This window comes from Plectropomus leopardus, chromosome 22 (genome assembly GCF_026936395.1).
Source record: "Plectropomus leopardus strain MGB_pleo_1.0 chromosome 22, ASM2693639v1, whole genome shotgun sequence".
NCBI classification, from domain to species: Eukaryota; Metazoa; Chordata; class Actinopteri; order Perciformes; family Serranidae; genus Plectropomus; species Plectropomus leopardus.
Genome location: NC_142197.1, coordinates 18,629,827 through 18,647,575, shown reverse-complemented (window position 1 = coordinate 18,647,575; position 17,749 = coordinate 18,629,827). Strand labels below are relative to the sequence as shown.

The window sequence follows — 17,749 nt, the reverse complement described above, 5'->3', positions numbered from 1 at the left end:
GACATCCAGCACTGAACTTTAATACTGGTAAGTGTTTTTTCCAATGATAAAAAAGTTGCTTTGCTCAATATATATGGGTTTTAAACTGTTTGTCGGCTCAATTTTTTAAGAGATGGCTCTATAGCAATATTTTATGCAATATAAATATATATAAAATTGAGCAGGCTGATTTGCCAAAAATATGTTGGACTTGTGTTCATGTGTATTTTGTTACAATTTTTGAAAAATTATCAAACAATAATTTGGCAGCACTCCTGCAGTAAATCGGAGGACCCTCCTAGGGGTTGTTGACCTCCTGTTGAAGACCCATGTTCTATAAGATTAGACGTTGCACCAAATTGCCATTGTAGTTAAATTATTACAAGGTATTATATAAAATCAACAGCATCATAAAAGGATTCAAAGGTTTCATTGTTGAATATGCATATTAAAGTGCAATGCAGCATGGGCAGATTATGGGACAATGAGCCCTCGGGCATGGCTATGCAAAAGGCCCCACCACCTCTCCTACATGGTTTGCCTCTTTTTGTTGTTGTTTGGTGTCTTTTTGTAGTCATTTAGTGTATCTGTAACAATATTTTGTGTCCTTTGTGGTTGTTTTGTAGTTATTTTATGTCTCTTAAACATTTTTTTCTTTTCTGGTTGTTTTGTGTCTCTTTAACATAGTTTAGTTTCTTTTACCTGTTGCTTTGTGTCAAATTGTGGTTGCTTTTACCTTTTATGTAGCTATTTTGTGTCTCTTTGACATTACTTTGTCTCTCTATGTGGTTGTTTTTCCTCTTTTTATATTTTTTTTGCAGCTCTAAGATATAGAAGGATTAAATTTAAGCTAAAAAACAAACAAACAAATATGTATTATTAAAATATGTAATATGTACATATATGTACATATGTACAAATAAGTTTTTTTTTCTTTACTGATTTTTGAAATCATGCTTCTGAAATTGTAGGATATTAATTTATGGTCATCTCTTGACTTCAGTTATAACATGACAGTTGAGAAACACTCATCAGTAGTTGGTTTCTCTTTGGATGTAACATTTTTTAGAAGCCTCGTGTCATTTTCTTTTTTACTTGCAGTTTGAAAAATCCCATTGAGACTCTCTAATTCATTTCTATCTAAGTGAATACAGCCTACACCCTGGGGCAGGGAGGGTGGGCTTATACACTACAGCTGCATGAGCAACTGCAGCTCTGAAGCAGCTGTGATGTAAATTCCAACGAACTTCAGATTTGGAGGGAAATAATGTCACACCATGACATCCATGTGTTCCCGACTGCAGCTAATAAGCAAGAATATGGCACTGAAGTAGTTTCAGTCAGTATTTAGAGACATTAAGTCATTCCACACAGCTTGTTCATAATGTGAGAGGGACAGGGCCAGAGACGTACATAAAAAGAAGGAGCGAGCTAGACACAGAGAGAGAGAGGGAGGGAGGAAGTCACATCCAGTGTGTGGGGAGAGAAAGAGTGAATGAAAGTTGAAGATTGGAGAAGACACAAGGAGAGGAGTCTCTGTTCTCACTCAATCAAACATATGATGACTCACATTAAGGCTTAAACCACGTTAGAAAACCTTCTGCAGACAGTTTAACCTGGACCGCACCGTGGCGGTTGGAGGTCATACCAATGGATTTTGTTATAGCAGCATCGGTTGCATCATGCTCCAGTTTCACTAATGAACACATGGAAACTGTACGACAGAAGGAGGTAAGAAGTAGATTTATTTCGTGTGTCTAACCCTTTGAAAGCTGCATCGACATCAGCTTTATTGTGCTGCGTTCAGATGCCTTTCACAAGCGTTTAGACCTTTGAAACCTGAGCAAACTGGTTTGATTTCTTTCGAAAACATGGGTAAAAGGCAGTGAGCTACTTGCTCCTGCAAATTGTTAAAAAAAATAGAAAAGGTGACAACAAAATGATCCCAAATTTAACTAAAGAGAGAGAGAGAGAGAGAGAGAGAGAGAGAGAGAGAATTATTATAAAGTTGTCCAAAACAAAATGTTACCGACAAAAATATTTGTCATTATTATTTATTTATTATTATTTTTATTTCAGCACTTTTTTTTCCTTTTTTGTGTGTGTGCAGTAGCACAGGCAAATTCAGGTAAATTCCTTGTTGGCCTAACTTTTTATTCACTTATTTATTTTTGCTAATTTTTGGGTCATTCCTTGTTAAGTTGCTCATTGCCTTGTTTCAGTGTTTTGAAAGAAATCAAGCCAAAATGCTTTGGTTTCAAAATGTAATGCGCATATGATATTCCAACAGGCTGCACTGTCTCATATTTTGAGTAAGGTTTGGAGAATATTACATTCTGAATGAAAGTGAGTCATATATTTACTCCATAGTCACTTTAAAAACTATACAAATAAAATGTGGCATTTTTATTGAAGAGAAATTATTGTTTGGGAAGCCATCTGGGCGTATGTATTAAGTAAAAGCAACCTCTAGCAAGATAAAAAGTGAAACCGCTTATGCATCTTTTGATTAATCATGCAGCTCTAGGTGGCTTGCTGTCTTTATCACTGTAACTACGCATCTAACTCCGTTTCCCAGCTAATCAGCCGTTAAGGGCTGCGTGCAGTCCCTCTGCTCATGCACACTGTCATTTAGACTACATATCATCTAAACAAATGATGACAACAGCCTCAGAGCTGGGACATTTCCAAGCAATATCTTAGAGGCTGCTGAACTTTGAAACATTGGCCTTAGAGATGTGCAAGTGTGAGAGGCAAGAAGAGGAGAACAGAGTGAAGGTTGGTCTCCTGTGAGGAGAAAAGCAGCAGAATGAGGAGCATCAAGGAGAGATATGACAGACGATCATGCAAAAGCTCCCTAATGACTATTGAAATGTTGGTTTGTGTGATGAACTGCTCGAGGGAGTGGGACTAAGTTGCTGGCTGTCGTGTTTTTCTTTGAGTCTGCCCAGCTGGCCCCTGAATACCGAACATTACCAGCTGTGAATGAATGGTCACACTGCCTAAAATGTCAGTCTTATCAAGGATCTTAGTCTCATGTTGATGCATGGTGTGAAAAAACCTTCAAGTATATGCAGAGATATTTAGTCTCAGTGAAAAAGCCTAACACTAATTGTCCGCTGGAGCCAAGCCAAACAGGATGCAAATAAAACTGTTAATATCCAAATTCTGAAGGCCACATTTAGCAGAGCTAAAAAAAAATGCTAAGAGAAATCAACTGACTGGTTTAAGATGCTTTCCTCTCTGTCTCTGTTTCAGGTGTGCAGTAATCATGGCGGCTGCTGAGAGAATGACAATCACGCCCGACTGCATCTACTCCACTGTCAACAGGTTTGTATCACAATAGTTTTATCTCATTCTCCCTTTAAGAAGTGGACGCGTTCCTCACAAAATCCTCCTGAGAAATAAGTAACATGATTTGGGTTGCCCTTTACTCATCGCATCCATTAAGGAGAAGTCAGAAAAGGTCTTTCAACTTAGGGCTTCCCATTTCCTCCTGTTTATTTATTAAAATATAACAGTTTGATGAAATGGGCCCTGGTCCAAGTATGTGTTTATTTAGCGAGGCCGATGAGAAGAAGATGCTCGGTCATAGCCTTGTCCTCTGGCATTTACTCTCAGGCTGACTTTTCCCACTGTCGCCAGAGAAAGACTAAAAGCGTCCCTTAACTAGCAGTCTCAGTGACCATACTGGGAAGCTCAGGAGGCTCTGGTAATGATAACATCGTCTTTTGCCCCATGACCTGTGTCGGGGGCAAAAATGGGTGTTTGAGGGACAAAAAATGTGTACGTTTTAATTTTAAAAATAGAAATAAAAATAAAATAGATGTTAATATGATCTAAAAATGTAATGATTTGCAAATCGTTTTCAACCGATATTCAACTGAATACAGTACAAAGACAAGATATATAATGTTTAAACTGATGAAATGTATTTGTTTTTTATACATAAGACATATACTGGATTTGATGGTTGTGGAACATTTCAAAAAAAGTTGGGACAGGGACATGGGGACACTAATTGATGAAGTTTTGAAAGTGAAATTCTTTTACTTGCTTCATATACAACTTCAGTTTCTCACAAATCTGGGTCTTTGTTGTTATTATTTGCGCCTAAAAATGCGCCACACATTTTCATTCTGGTACCTGCTCTGTTTTCTATGAAGCCAAATTGTTTAACATATGCAGAATGTGGCTTTGCATTTTCTTACAGGGACACCTCTGAAAGATGTCGTCTGGATCCCAGCACATTGCTCAAAACCTGTAACTTTCAGCATTCATGGTGCCTTTACAGATGTGAAGTTACCCATGAAGCCATGGGCACTAACATCCCCCCATACCATCATAGATACTGGCATTTGAACTTTGTGCTAATAACAGTCTGGATGGTCCTTTTCCTCTTTAGCTGGAAGGACACAGTGTCCATGATTCCCAAAAACTATTTGAAATGTGGACTCGTCAGAACACAGCACACTTTTCCACTTTGTATTAGTCAATCTCAGATGAGCTCAGGCCCAGACTGCTAGGATTTGGGTATGAATAATAAATTCATTTATTCATTAGCCGTAACTTAATCCCCTTCAGTCGAAGGTAAAAAAAAAAAAAAAATCATTTAAAATATGAATTTTTATGTAATTTACGTACTATATGAGTGCAACCAGTATCCAGAAAATCCAACCTGCGGCAACATTTCAAATGTAGCTCAAGGAAAATCATCGACCTTGCAGCCAGATTATTGTGACAATTAACTTACTTGAGATCAGAATCACACTAATTTGTAACCCTTATTTATTTTAAATTAGCTGAGTTACTCTGCAACACTAAGTACACTGGTTGAGAGTCAATGCTATAAATTGTACCAATGTAAATGTTCACATTTTTTATTTCATTTTGAGCATGTTTATTGTTTGACATTTATATTTTATATTAATTTGTAACTTTGTAACACCAAGAAAAAGTGTCTGTCTTTGTATGTTTAGGGTAAAGAAGTGCTGTGCCATTGAGAGAAGTGATCTTCATACTGCCTCGGTGGAAAACAAGAAAGCTGGGCCAAAGAGAGAGGGGGCACCAAAACTCCCCTTCACCCCGTTAGACAACCTGAACAACCAGAGGGAGGAATCACCCATGATGGCTCATAGGAGGTCAAGCTTTGACCGTCACAGCAATGAAAACAACCTCTTGGTGGGCAACAAGATCCCCAGATCCAACGGAGGCAAAATCAAGGACAAGATTTCTCTGTGGGAGGGGAAGGAACCCACAAATTCACTCATTACCTCAGGTTCTTTGGGCCAGTGTGCCACCATGAAAAGGACAGAATCCCTCATAAAAAACAGTAAAACTTCTGATGAGCAGAGCGCAGAGAGTTTCAGGAGAGTAACCCACAAGGAAAAGGAAAATCTTGGGAAAGAGAATGTTGGAAAACTTGTCGATTCAAGGCCTTGCTCACCTGTTGAAAATGGGAAACAGCAAAGAGGGACGTTTAAGACCAGCAAGCCCACTGAGAACCAAAAAGGAGAGGATAGCAGTCACAAAGAAAAGCAGGCTTATGAAAAAGAGAATGTAGAAAAGCTTAGGGAATCAAGGCCTCATTCTCCTACAGCAGCAGTGCAGCAGCCGGTGGGGACGTTGAGGAGAAGCAATGAAAGGAGAATAGCTGAACAGAGCAGCCAGGAGAAAAGAGCAGTATTCACCCTTTTTAAAAACCTGGAGGCTATGGGGGAGAACCATGGCAAAACTCCTCCTGAGCTTGGAAACTACTTCTGCCCAGCTAACAAGGACAAACAGGTAGTTATGGGTCAAACTGGTGCAGGGAAAGGGATGCAACACCAGGAGAATGTGTACACGGAGCCGGGGGCGCCCCCCATCAACCCAGTCCCCAAACCACAACGCACCTTTGAGCATCCAGCTAACGCCACCATTGGGAGGAGTCAGAGGAGAGAGCAGAGAAACCTCCCCCCACTGCCCTCCTTCTCTACAAAAACTGCCTATAAACCTCCCTCTGGTGTCTATGGGAGGCCGAGGGGTGAGAAAGTCCGAGACAACGTCAACAGGTGAAGAGGGAACAAAGGTTTTGGTGGCGTAGCAGCAGTAAGACCTGATGTTACACCAGGGATACTCAATTTGCTTTGCATGGGGGCCACTTTTGCAAAAACACAGGAGGCCAAGGGCCAGTTGCAGCAGCTCCATACATGTTTCTGGGATTTTGGCCGTTTCTAGGAATTTTGAACATTTCTAGAATTTTAGGATTTCTAGGATTTTGGGACGTTTCTATGATTTTAGGACCTTAGGTGCTTAGCTAGGACCTCTGAAGGGGGTATGGAGGATCCTCCACTGGCAATTTCTTTGATAAACAACACTTCATTTTTATTGTTAATTAGAAAATAGCTGGGGGCCACCAGGCACCCTATCAGGATCCAGATTTGGCTTGCAGGCGTCAAATTGAGTATCACTGTGTTACACCATCTATTCAGATATATCTTAATTTAACACATTTTTTTGATACTTTAGAAGCACATTGTACTAATGTGAACTTTTGTTCACAATGACAGGAAATCCTTTGAGTTTGAAGACCTCGCAGGGTCAACTAGCCCACTTTTCTCTCGTCGACCATCTCAGGAGCATCACTATGAAGACATTGCAGGTCAGAAACCTCTTTTATGCATGACTAATTTCCCCTTTTTGTGCCTCAGCACCGGCAACATCTGTTGCATTACGTCCATATGACGTGTATGTCTGTCCACCTTATTCTAGTGAATTCTTGTGAACACAATATCTCATTAACACCTTGAGGGAAATTCCTTCCGATTTGGCACAAACGTCTACCTGAAATTAAAGACGATCTGCTTAGATTTTGGTGGTCAAAGGTCACTGTGACCATGCATCTGTCTCATTCTCGTGAACGCAATGTCTCAATAAAGTCTCGTGGGAATTTCTTCAAATTTGAGTAAACAAAAATGAGGGTGGTATTGATCTTCTCATCTAACTCTTTGCAAAAAAGGGGAGTAAGAATATTTCCCAAACTGTTTGACTATTACCTTCAATTCCAAGATGTGGACTGTGCAATACAGATATTTTGCAAGAACAGATAAGGTCAAACTTACAAATGTGGGATATACTAGTAGCTTCAGTCTAAGATTATCAGAATAGCCTTTTTAATATTGTTGGAACCTTAGGACTGCATAAAAAGGTCCTATTAACATGGTGAACGTTGCCATCTTTTTTTCCCTTGCAGATTCATCCAAAGAAAACCCATATGAGGACATCGAGCTGGAGAGTCAATGCTCCCAGCAGTCTTTGCCCTCCTCTCCTGGCGCTGATACTACCAAGGTTCTTGCGACAGAAGCTGAGCATAAAACTTTACAGTGACACCTCTTCTTATATAATGACTGTAGAAATGTTTGTTTACAGATGTCGAGGCCTGGCTTCTTCAGGCAGAATTCAGGCAGGAGCTTTAAGCTGCTGGACCTGCGGAGAAGCAACCACTCGCCCCATAGCACCAGCAGCGGGGGGGTTTCATCTCCACCTCAGCTCAGCCCTCCCTCCACTCCCACTGCGCCCGAACACACTTCCTGGCTGCCCGGGGATCCCTACAGCCGCACCTGCCGCAGGATACCAACGGTGTGTGTCTGAGTTCATATTTTACAGCTGTATGTTTTTTCCACTCAGAATCCCTGAACTAAAGTAGAAGTTTTATCCTAAGCTCATTTAATACTTTGAAACCTGAGAAAATTGGCTTGATTTCTTGCTCAAACATAGAAAGACAGCAATGTGCAGCTTAACAGGAAGTTATCCAAAAATTAGCAACAAATAGCAACAAAAAAAGGAAAAAAGAAAATTACCTGAGTAACGAAAAGTAACGAAATGAAAAAGAATAGTAAATATATATATATGTGTGTGTGTGTGTGTGTGTGTGTGTGTGTGTGTGTGTGTGTGTGCGCGCGTGTGTGTTCTTGTAGCTTAATTAAACCAATTTGCCCATGTTTCAGTGATTTCAGCCTTTGAACTCTGACAAGAATGACAAGAAAACTGAAGTTGTTAAAGGGTTAAACAAAGTGTGGATGCCAGGTTCCTCTGTACAATAGATGCCAACATATTATCCATCGTTTTTTTAATCTCATCCATGAGAAATGACATCATGCTGTAGTATTTCTTTACACTGAATCAGTCATTTTTGCAAACAGGTCGTGCTAAGAATCAATAGCATTTTCGAGGCCCGGATCGGGAAGAAACATCTACGAAGGATCTATCATTACGCCGAGACAAGCTCAGGCAGAGGTGATGATGTTGACATGAAACTATATTATTAATTTTTATCTCATTTCCATAATATAAATATGGAGTTTTGGCTTAAGAAATCTGATTTTTGTTTGCAGTATCAGACGAGAACAGTGACTCTGAGAGTGAAGCTGAAGAAAGAGCCAAAGGTAGATTGCAACAGGTCTCCTCTTTTTAAAAATCTTTTAACATCTTAAATTTTTAACCACATTGTACTTACTGTATTTACCAGCTCATCGTCAGCGTCTCGTGTCAGTCCAGTCCATCCTGAGCCAGCCAAACCAGGCCCACTACAACGGCACCAACAGCAGGAACAGCTCTCTGGAACAGGAGCTCCACCAGCGTCTTCTCTTTGAGTATTTTCTGGTTGTGTCGCTGCAGAAGTCGAAGGGTAGTGCCCACTACTTGCCGGAGGTCACACAGCAATTCCCTCTAAAGGTCAGGAGCAGATGAGTATTTCAGTCTTTGCTTGCCTCGCTTGCTTGCTTTTTTGTGATACTTTTGTTTTAAAGGAGCACTCCACCATTTTTATCCATTAAATTCAGTTGAGCCAAACACTTGAATGTTACAATAATGTACTTTTTTACAAGTATCATCTGAGTAAAATGTGACAATATTGGTACTCGAGATCAAGGTAGCTGTGTTCATTTTCTTACTCTTGTGATCACAAATGATCTGAAATTCTGTTCTGTAAATAGTTTTCTAATAAATAAAAAACATAGCAACTTCTGAAAAATCCATATTAATAGTTCCCATATTAACCCTTATAAATGTCAAGTTTAAACTATCACTTTAAACAATGCCCATTCCAAATGTGGCTGCATATAATTCAGCTGGCTGAACAGAGTCAGACACAAATAAAGATAGCGGTGAGCTCGTTCATCACTATCAGTTCACTTATTTGATAATGTTTTCTTGCTTTCTTAATGTTTTCTTCTTTATCCTGTTGCATCATGGGAAATGTAGGATTCTGTTTTTGGACTTTGAGGCAAAAGAAATTCAGGATATCTTGGCCTCTGCTGTATTGATTTTGACCGTTTTTTGTTGATTTGTCTCTTGTGAGTCCACAAACTTCATGAAATAGTAAATAATAATAAAATCCCAGAAGCACCCCTGTAACTTTTGTTTATCTATTGCCCCTAAATAGAAATATACTATACTTGCCTCATACGGACAAAAGTCGACATATAAAATAATACAAAATATGATGTATCCCAATCTACCAGACAAGATTCTCTGAATGCAAAAAGCTGAACCAGCAAGAGAAAAGCTTCAGACCAGGATTTCTTTGTTCTTACAGCAACAGTTCATCTATCCTGAATCAAATCTGTAAACATACACAAGCTTTTACCTGTTGATTATGGATAAATATGCACAAAATAGAAATTAGTATAATGAAAGTAGTAAAATTGAGTCACTGCTTACGTTTTGTTGTAGCTGGAGCGGAGCTTCAAGTTCATGAGGGAGACGGAGGATCAGCTGAGGATCATTCCTCAGTTCTGCTTCCCTGATGCGAAAGACTGGGAACCTGTGGAGAACTTCCCAAGGTGAGAGTGAGAAAAATGTACTTAGTGTTCCACATAAAATAAAGATAATTTAATGGTCAAAATATCTTTAAATACTCTTAAATACACCTAAATACTCCCCAGAGCCATTAGCCATTACAACTCAATATAATAGACTCTTATTATAACTACTAGAGAACTTTCTGTTTAACCCATGAAGCTGATGTGGACTGATGATGACGTATTTGTATGTTTTTTTACAATTAAAATACACTGATTACCCTTATTTGTGTATTTGTTTTGGGTTGTCATAGTGAGATGTTCTCCTTTGTTTTGACTGGAGAGGATGGGAGCAGAAGGTTCGGATACTGCCGGCGTTTACTGGTAAATACAAATGAGCAGAATAAATAAGTGCACTGCTACAGGAAGTGGCTAAATACCACGATGACGGCTGAGTAAATAACCGTGCCAAAATAGTCGGCGTGCCTGTGGGAAAATTGTCCATCTGAGAGTCTGGGAGGAAGTGTGTGAGAGTGTGTATGTGTGTGCATTTACATATGTTTCTGTTTATGTATTTCTGCATGTGTATATGTGTGTTTCGGTGCTGCTGATGTGTACGTTACAGTGTTTTGATTTTTCAGACTTCTGGATGGTCTCCGTCATGTGAAACCTTGTAACTCTTTGGGACAAATTACTTTGTCTTTTAGAAAAAAGAGTCTTTTGAGAAATTAGAGACATTTTTGGACTTGTATTAAAGGTCCAGTGTAGGATTTAGGGGCATCTATCAGCAGAAATGGTATGAAATAATTGTAACTATGTTTTCTTTGGTGTATAATCACCTGAAAATAGGAATTGTTGTATTTTGTTACCTTTATGAGCCATTTATATCTACAAATAGAGTGGGTCCTCTTTCATCGAGTCTGTCATGTTTTTTCTATAGTAACCCCAAACAAACAACCAAAAACGGGATCTAGATAGGGACACTTGTGTTTTTATGTCAGCCACTTGCATTGTGCAACATTGCCACTAGATGCTACTAAATCCTACACACTGGACCTTTAACTGATATAGGGCGGTCAATTTGAATTCGTCAAGTCCTGGAAAGTTTAACATTTTGGAGAATTTTGACTCATCAGCAGTAGAAAGTACACTCTCTAAACTTTTCTTTTCAGCCCAGTGGAAAAGGCAAACGTCTACCAGAGGTCTACTGTATTGTCAGTCACCTTGGCTGTTTCAACTTGTTCTCCAAGGTAAACCACCCACACTGGTCCCCTATGAAAATAATTATTGACATGAAAGTAGTTAAGCCGTTCTTGTGGGGACTAAAAGTCAGTCCCAAGGCTTGGGTTAAGGTTAAGTTAAGTGAAAATAATGGAAATTGATGTATGTTAATGTAATGTACTCTGATATGATGGGAAAACAACCCTGTCTGTGTACTGTAGGTGCTGGATGAGGTGGAGAGGAGGAGGGCCTTGTCTCCAGCCCTTGTGCAGCCTTTCATGAGAGCCATCATGGAGGCTCAGTTTCCAGCTCCAGGCAGAACCATCACCATTAAAACTTTCCTCCCCGGCTCAGGCACTGAGGTAAGAGACACTTTAATATTGAAACTAAGAACCTGTTAACCTGTTTTTGACAAATCTGTTTGATTGTACGTTTGAATTTCAAGCTTCTATTGTCTCCACTTTCATAATGTAATTTTATTTCTTGTGTCAGCATTTTGGCATCAATAATCTTAAAGGGGAGAAAGAAGTGAGATTTAGATGTGTGAGGCTGATATAGTTGGAGTTTGTGTAACATTATTGGCATGTTGCACCAAATTCATCTCACCCTCATATGCTCCATGTATATATTAGCCACTAATCTTTCTTTAAGATAAAAAGTATGATCTTGAAAAAACCTTCAATAAAAAAAGAGTCCTGATTAGGGAACTTGATTGTGTGATAAATGTCTGAAATTTAAAATCGACCAGTCCAATCCAGTGACAAGCACCTCAAAAGCCAGCATACTAAACTTGTTAAAGATAAATAAAGGTCAATTAAAAAAAAATAAACTACAGCACTTATAGTCAGTGGAGGATCTTCCTTTTAGTGACATTGGCAGAGCGCCGCAGAGAGGGTAAGGCCCCACAATTGAACCCACTCATCATCGCCTCAACCTATACGCCTCAAAATATATTTTTTGTGTTTGTTTATCTGGCTATTTGACATTAAAAAAAAAGAAAACATAATGGACTGCATATGAAGAGCATACCAGTAAGAAGAAATAAAAAGGAAAAAGCCATCTGGGACACAGTAAAAATGACAACATTTAGGAAATCTAGTAAATACAGTAAATATAATAATAATCATAATACATTTTCTGGGGTTGGCTGGTTGGTTTGTTGGGGGGGGGGTTTCTAAGGCCCTGGATGTGCTGGGGTCTGGCACTGTTTATTGTGGTCTATACCTCTGTAGATTCATCTCTCTCACTCGCAGGTGATGGAGCTCTGTCGACCCTCTGACTCGCGTCTGGAGCATGTGGACTTTGAGTGTCTGTTCTCTTGTCTGAGTCTGCGTCTGCTCCTGCGGGTGTTGGGGTCTCTGCTGCTGGAGCGAAGGGTCATCTTCACCGCTGACAAACTCAGGTCGGTCTCTCCAGCAGAGCAATTTCTCCTGCAGGCATGCACAACACGCTAAAATTCTGTATCTCATCCTTCTTCCACTGTTTATGTAATTATGGAGTCGGCAGATATGAGGTACAAGCACCAGGGATGTTTTCATTATGAAGTTATAAGAACTGTGGGTGGTCCAGACCCTCGTTTTTAAATAAATTCTAGGCAGTCATTTTTTATTCAAGGACATACCAGAGAGATATTTTGAGGCTGGCCTTTTGAGTTGTTGTGCAGGGGCCAGATTGTTTGTTCTGCAGCAGAGAGCCAGTGGGAGTCAGCGAGAGCGGTCACAGTAGTGGAATGCAAAGTTGAGTGACGTAAATGAAAGAAGTATGTAGCTTTGCTTTCCTCTAAGGGAAACATTGTTTTTTTAATACTTTTATTGTCGTCAAATTTTGTCATAAATAACCATTATTATATAACTTGTGTAGTGATGACAACAATTTTGTTTTTACATAAACAACAGCAATAGGTGCATCACCCAGTGATAGCCTTCTTCATTTAGCAGTCACCATGACAATAATTGACATAGGTAATTGCACTGTTTAAAGTTTAAATCATTATTTTTGACTTCGCACAAATCATCTGTCATCTTTGAAAGTCTACCTTCTGTATTCCATAAACCCATAAGTTATTCTTCTAGCAAGCATAGAAAGCTAAGACAAAACAAACAAACAAGCTAATAAACTGTACACAATAAAAGAAAGTTAAAGAAGAAAGAAAAGAGGAGGAAGAGGGAAAATATGGGAATGGTAAATATTGTTACTATAGAGAGCAGTCACAGTAATTAGATGGTGTTTTAGACTGCAGTACCCTCTTGTGGTGAAAATGAGTCAGTTCACTCACTTTCTGAATCTTTCTCTGCTATTTGCATCATTGCTCCGATCTGCCTCCCCCTCTTCCTAACTCTTATTCAAGAAAAAAAATGTTGAAAAATTATATTAGATTTAATGTGCAAATCTGGCATTTTTCAACCTGGACTCTGTTTTCCCGTGTTTTTGTGGCCAAGTGACAAATGGGAATACCATTTTATGAAATGGTTCCAGTATTAAGTGTGAGCAGCAGCAAAACAGGTTTCACTGTACCATTTGGGGCATGCTCTCACCTTCAGTCCAACAAAAGTGGTTGTATTTGTCACTGACAGGCTCAGGCTGTTCTCTGAGTGCACGACAACTTATGGGAAGGATTCATACAGAGACAAACCTTTTTATTATGGACTAAGATCCCTTTTGTTTAACCAGAAAAAGACCTGAAATCACTGTTGCCAGCCTCACCAGACTCCAGTTAAATAAATATTAATTTAATCATCAAAAAACACACTTAATTCAAAGTCAACAGAAACTCACAAAATCCACCCTGGTTTGTCTTTTAATTGTTCCAACAACCCCCAACTCTGTTTTAGTTGAAATACACCATTAATTCATTCAGTATTTATATATTCAGTTGTGAAGATATGCTGGCTCTGTACATGCTAAAATTACTGATTATTTAAACAGAGTCTGGTGGGTTTGGCAGTAGCGATTTTGGGGCTGTTTTTTGGTTAAACAAAAAGGATCTTACTCTTTAATAAAAAGGTCTTTCTCTGTAGGGATCCCTTTAAAATATTGTCAGACACTTAGAATAATAATCTGAGCTGGTCATTGACAAATACAGGCACTTTTAGTATTTTCATCTAACTTTTTCGCCTTATTTGGTTAATTTTTGGGCCACATCTTGTTAAGTTGCTCATTGCCTTCTCCCCATGTTTTTGTAAGAAATCAAATCAATTTGCCAAAGTTTCAAAGGGTTAATACCTGACCAATTTTAAGTATAAAAACAAAAAAAAAAATAGGGTCTGGTTTGAAAAATCACCCTTAAAACATGCACTTACCCCCTCCACTCACTTCTCTTTGCAGTACTCTCTCCCAGTGCTGCCATGCTGTGGTGGCGCTGCTTTACCCCTTCGTGTGGCAGCACACTTACATCCCTGTGCTGCCCTCAGCCATGCTGGACATCGTCTGCACACCAACCCCGTTCATCGTTGGCCTGCTGTCTAGCTCCCTGCCCCAGCTCACTGAGCTGCCCCTGGAGGAGGTCAGAGATGCACTCATTTTTAGTTATTCAAGTTATGAAGTGAAACTCAAGTAGTCTAAAGAAAAATGTCCCAACTTGCAGCTGTGAACTTCTCATCAATACATTAATGAAAAATGTACATCACAATAACTTTCTGTGCACAGGTTCTGGTTGTTGATCTTGGAAATAGTCGATTTCTCAGACAGGTAGGTCATGCGTTAAATCACATATATGTGTGTTTTCATTGCTCTGCATGATCCATATGGATGCGGAACAAATGATTTATCTTTAAACATACCTACAAATTTTCAATCCTGTTTTGTCACACTTAGCTGGATGATGAGGACTCTATCCTGCCCTCAAAGCTCCAATCAGCCCTGGAGAATGTTCTGGAGAGAAGAAGAGAGCTCGCCAGTGACAGAGGAGGAGACACGCCTGGTGGTGAGACACAACAAGGACTGAAACTAAAAACTAGCCATGCAATCCCTTTCATTTTGCAACTGAGCAACAATGTTTCTCCTCACCTCCTCAGATTCTGGTCATCTTAGCACCGTTGTGTCAGAGGCCTTCGTTCGGTTCTTCGTGGAGCTGGTAGGTCACTATCCACTCTTCATCACCGGTGAACGGGAAGACGGTTACTCCTCCTCTTCCTCCTCCCCGGTCCCCTGCTCCTTCCAGCGTGAGGGTTTCCGTAAGGCGATCCCGTCTAAGACAGTACGTCGCTTCCTAGAGGTCTTCATGGAGACGCAGATGTTCGGCTGGTTCATTCAGGAGAGAGAGCTCCACAGGCAGGCGCTGAGAGGTAACGAGCTGCAGTAAAAAGAAACAGAAGAAGAAATAGAAGGTGATCCAGTGATTCATGAGTGTTTCTGTTTCATCAGGACTGTTTGAAGTGAGGGTGCAGGAGTATCTGGACTCCATCCACGAGAATGAACACCGGAGGGTCAACAGGTTTCTCAAAGGCTTGGGTAAGGCTGATTCTGAGTCACATGATATGAACCCAAGACAGACTCAAGTCACAAATTCAAAGGCTTTAGACTCAACTCAACAAATCAAAAAAGACTTGCACTTTAAACTTTTGAAACCTCAGCAAATTGACTTTCTTTCAGAAGGCAATGAGCAATGGAAGAAGAAATGACCCTAAAAATTAGCATTCGTAAAAAGTACAAGAAAATTTCCTGAAAATGTGTAAAATAATTATTTTTAAAAAAGTAAAAAAAAAAACAAGATAAACAGAGCAAACAAGAATTGGAAAAAAGTGTTTAACATTATAATAATTCTACTAATCATAATTATATAGTTTTTCACCTAGCTCTTTTTTGTTTTCTTTCCCAGACATTTTTCTTTAGCTTTTTTAAAAGTAATCTTCTAAATCTACAAATTTATTGCAATGTGTGGAACAATATTTACCTAGATGCTTACTACCTTTTCCCCCCATGTTTTTTAAAAGAAATCGCACCAATTTGCATTGGATTCAAAGGTTTAAATGCTTGTGAAAGGCATCTGAAAGCAGCACAAGAACTGATGTTTCCTCAGATTTCAAAGGATTAACACCAACTTCTTGTCTTGAAATCTTTACTTTACTTGACAGATTTTAAAATATGTGCCACAAATCAATTAATGCCCCCTCGTTACTTGAATTAACTAACATTAACATTATTTGTTCCCCACAAGTCGACACGTAATTGCCCAGATCCATTCAGTTTGAATCAATCTGACAGCAGACAGTCAAGTTGCAGGAGAGAACCGTGACGAACTAACGTTACATTACTGAGTGCCATTCAGAAAAAAATTAACCGAGCTACTTGTAGTGGAATTACAGTATGCAAAATGTTCAGGTCAAAAATTACAGATGGAGAAGCAACAACATCCAACAAACCTGTATTAACATAAAGACACACATTTTTTAAAAGCATTCATGATTCGTGTAAATGTAGTTTATAATTATTCCGTTGTTAAAACGGTATTTTATTTTTGGAATTGCACATAATGACCTGTTTGGCATTCAGAACAAAGGACATGGGACTTGAGTGCAAAGACTTGAGACTTATTTGTGACTTGGAAAAACAATGACTTGGTCCCATCACTGGCTATTCTTTCTTTGTAACAGTGAAACAAGCTCTGTACAAACAACTAACTGTGGGCTTATTCAAACCTTTGTGTTTTTACTTTTTTTTCTTTGCTCCAGGAAACAAAATGAAATTTCTTTCCAAGAAATGATTCACAAGAAGAGACGAAAACTAAAAAAAAAAAAACAGAAGAAGCACTGAAACAAGGAAAGACTTCACGGACCGCAGAAATATGACAATTGAGTGCTCTTCCGGGCCATCCTCTGAAAGACTTTTGTTTAAATACTCATGATACACATACAATGATAAACCACACCTCCCACCAACAGAAAATCCTGCTGTGTTTCAAATGAGTCAAGAATTCTTTACAAGGTTCCTGGTTGGTACATTTTTGAAGTACATTCATACAACACTCGTGAGCATAATTAAGACAATGAATAGCAGTCAGATTCCTCTTATGTGTATTACTGTAAACCTTATAAAATCTAAATACATTAGTATAGAATATGAATGCATTTGTACAGGACTAAAGGAGTCACAGAATGAAAGAAAATGACATGAATTATGCTACTCAGTACAGTAGTCACCCTTTGTATGCACTGTAAATGGACTTGAACGTTCACTGTCTTAGTATTTTCTGAATCCACGAGGGGGCAGTAGTATATTTTCTCTGATTAGATGATCTTGACACCGTCAGTGATCGACCAGAAAATGACACAGACCTGCTTTCCCGCTCTTTAACGCTTCAATTTTCTTTTAGTCATAACAGTGACAACATCGCAAGTAAATGAAACAAATAAATAAATAATCTCTGTTATGAAGCAGTTATTGATGTTGTCATGATGTTTTTCCCCATTGAAACAAATGCCCAGGTCTTGTATAATCATCGCATTACATGTTTAGAGTTTGGATGTCATTATTGTAAACTTTGTAGATCTCTTTCCTCACCATTCTCAAGTTTGTAGATTAAAAATTATGATTTTACTTCAAACACACACACACAAAACATACTGTATCCAATGTGCACAATTTAAAACATTAGTTTTGTTACATGTTGGAAAACCTTGAGAAGAAAATCAAACCCAAATGAATTGTGTTCACTCAGCATTTGTGTGCCAGTTTTATACAGTGAGTAATCCACATACCACCCATTTGCTAACCATTCGCCGCTGTGTTTGTGTGTTCGAAGTTATTTGGCCTTTTTACTACAAAGAGCCTCG

At 39.0% G+C, this 17,749-nt stretch overlaps 1 protein-coding gene across 1 annotated transcript; it reads left to right on the top strand.

Annotated features, from left to right (window-relative positions):
- Positions 1 to 1,442: 1,442 nt before the first annotated feature.
- Positions 1,443 to 17,353, top strand: LOC121961579 (DENN domain-containing protein 2A-like). The gene is made up of 20 exons (XM_042511630.2): positions 1,443 to 1,710; positions 3,238 to 3,309; positions 4,959 to 6,029; positions 6,528 to 6,619; positions 7,211 to 7,305; positions 7,387 to 7,596; positions 8,160 to 8,253; positions 8,352 to 8,402; positions 8,486 to 8,691; positions 9,691 to 9,800; positions 10,073 to 10,142; positions 10,931 to 11,008; positions 11,201 to 11,341; positions 12,233 to 12,381; positions 14,304 to 14,481; positions 14,625 to 14,666; positions 14,793 to 14,901; positions 14,993 to 15,262; positions 15,342 to 15,428; positions 16,649 to 17,353. The coding sequence occupies exons 1-20, from the start codon at positions 1,679 to 1,681 to the stop codon at positions 16,678 to 16,680; spliced, it is 3,189 nt and encodes a 1,062-aa protein (XP_042367564.2). The 5' UTR covers positions 1,443 to 1,678; the 3' UTR covers positions 16,681 to 17,353.
- Positions 17,354 to 17,749: the final 396 nt, after the last annotated feature.

Bases quoted from the DNA above. Each gene is read 5' to 3' on its own strand.
- LOC121961579 (XM_042511630.2), top strand. From the start codon at position 1,679: ATGAACACATGGAAACTGTACGACAGAAGGAG. The intron at 8,692-9,690 runs GTCAGGAGCAGA...GTTTTGTTGTAG, and splicing joins CACAGCAATTCCCTCTAAAG to CTGGAGCGGAGCTTCAAGTT. The intron at 14,667-14,792 runs GTAGGTCATGCG...TGTCACACTTAG, and splicing joins ATAGTCGATTTCTCAGACAG to CTGGATGATGAGGACTCTAT.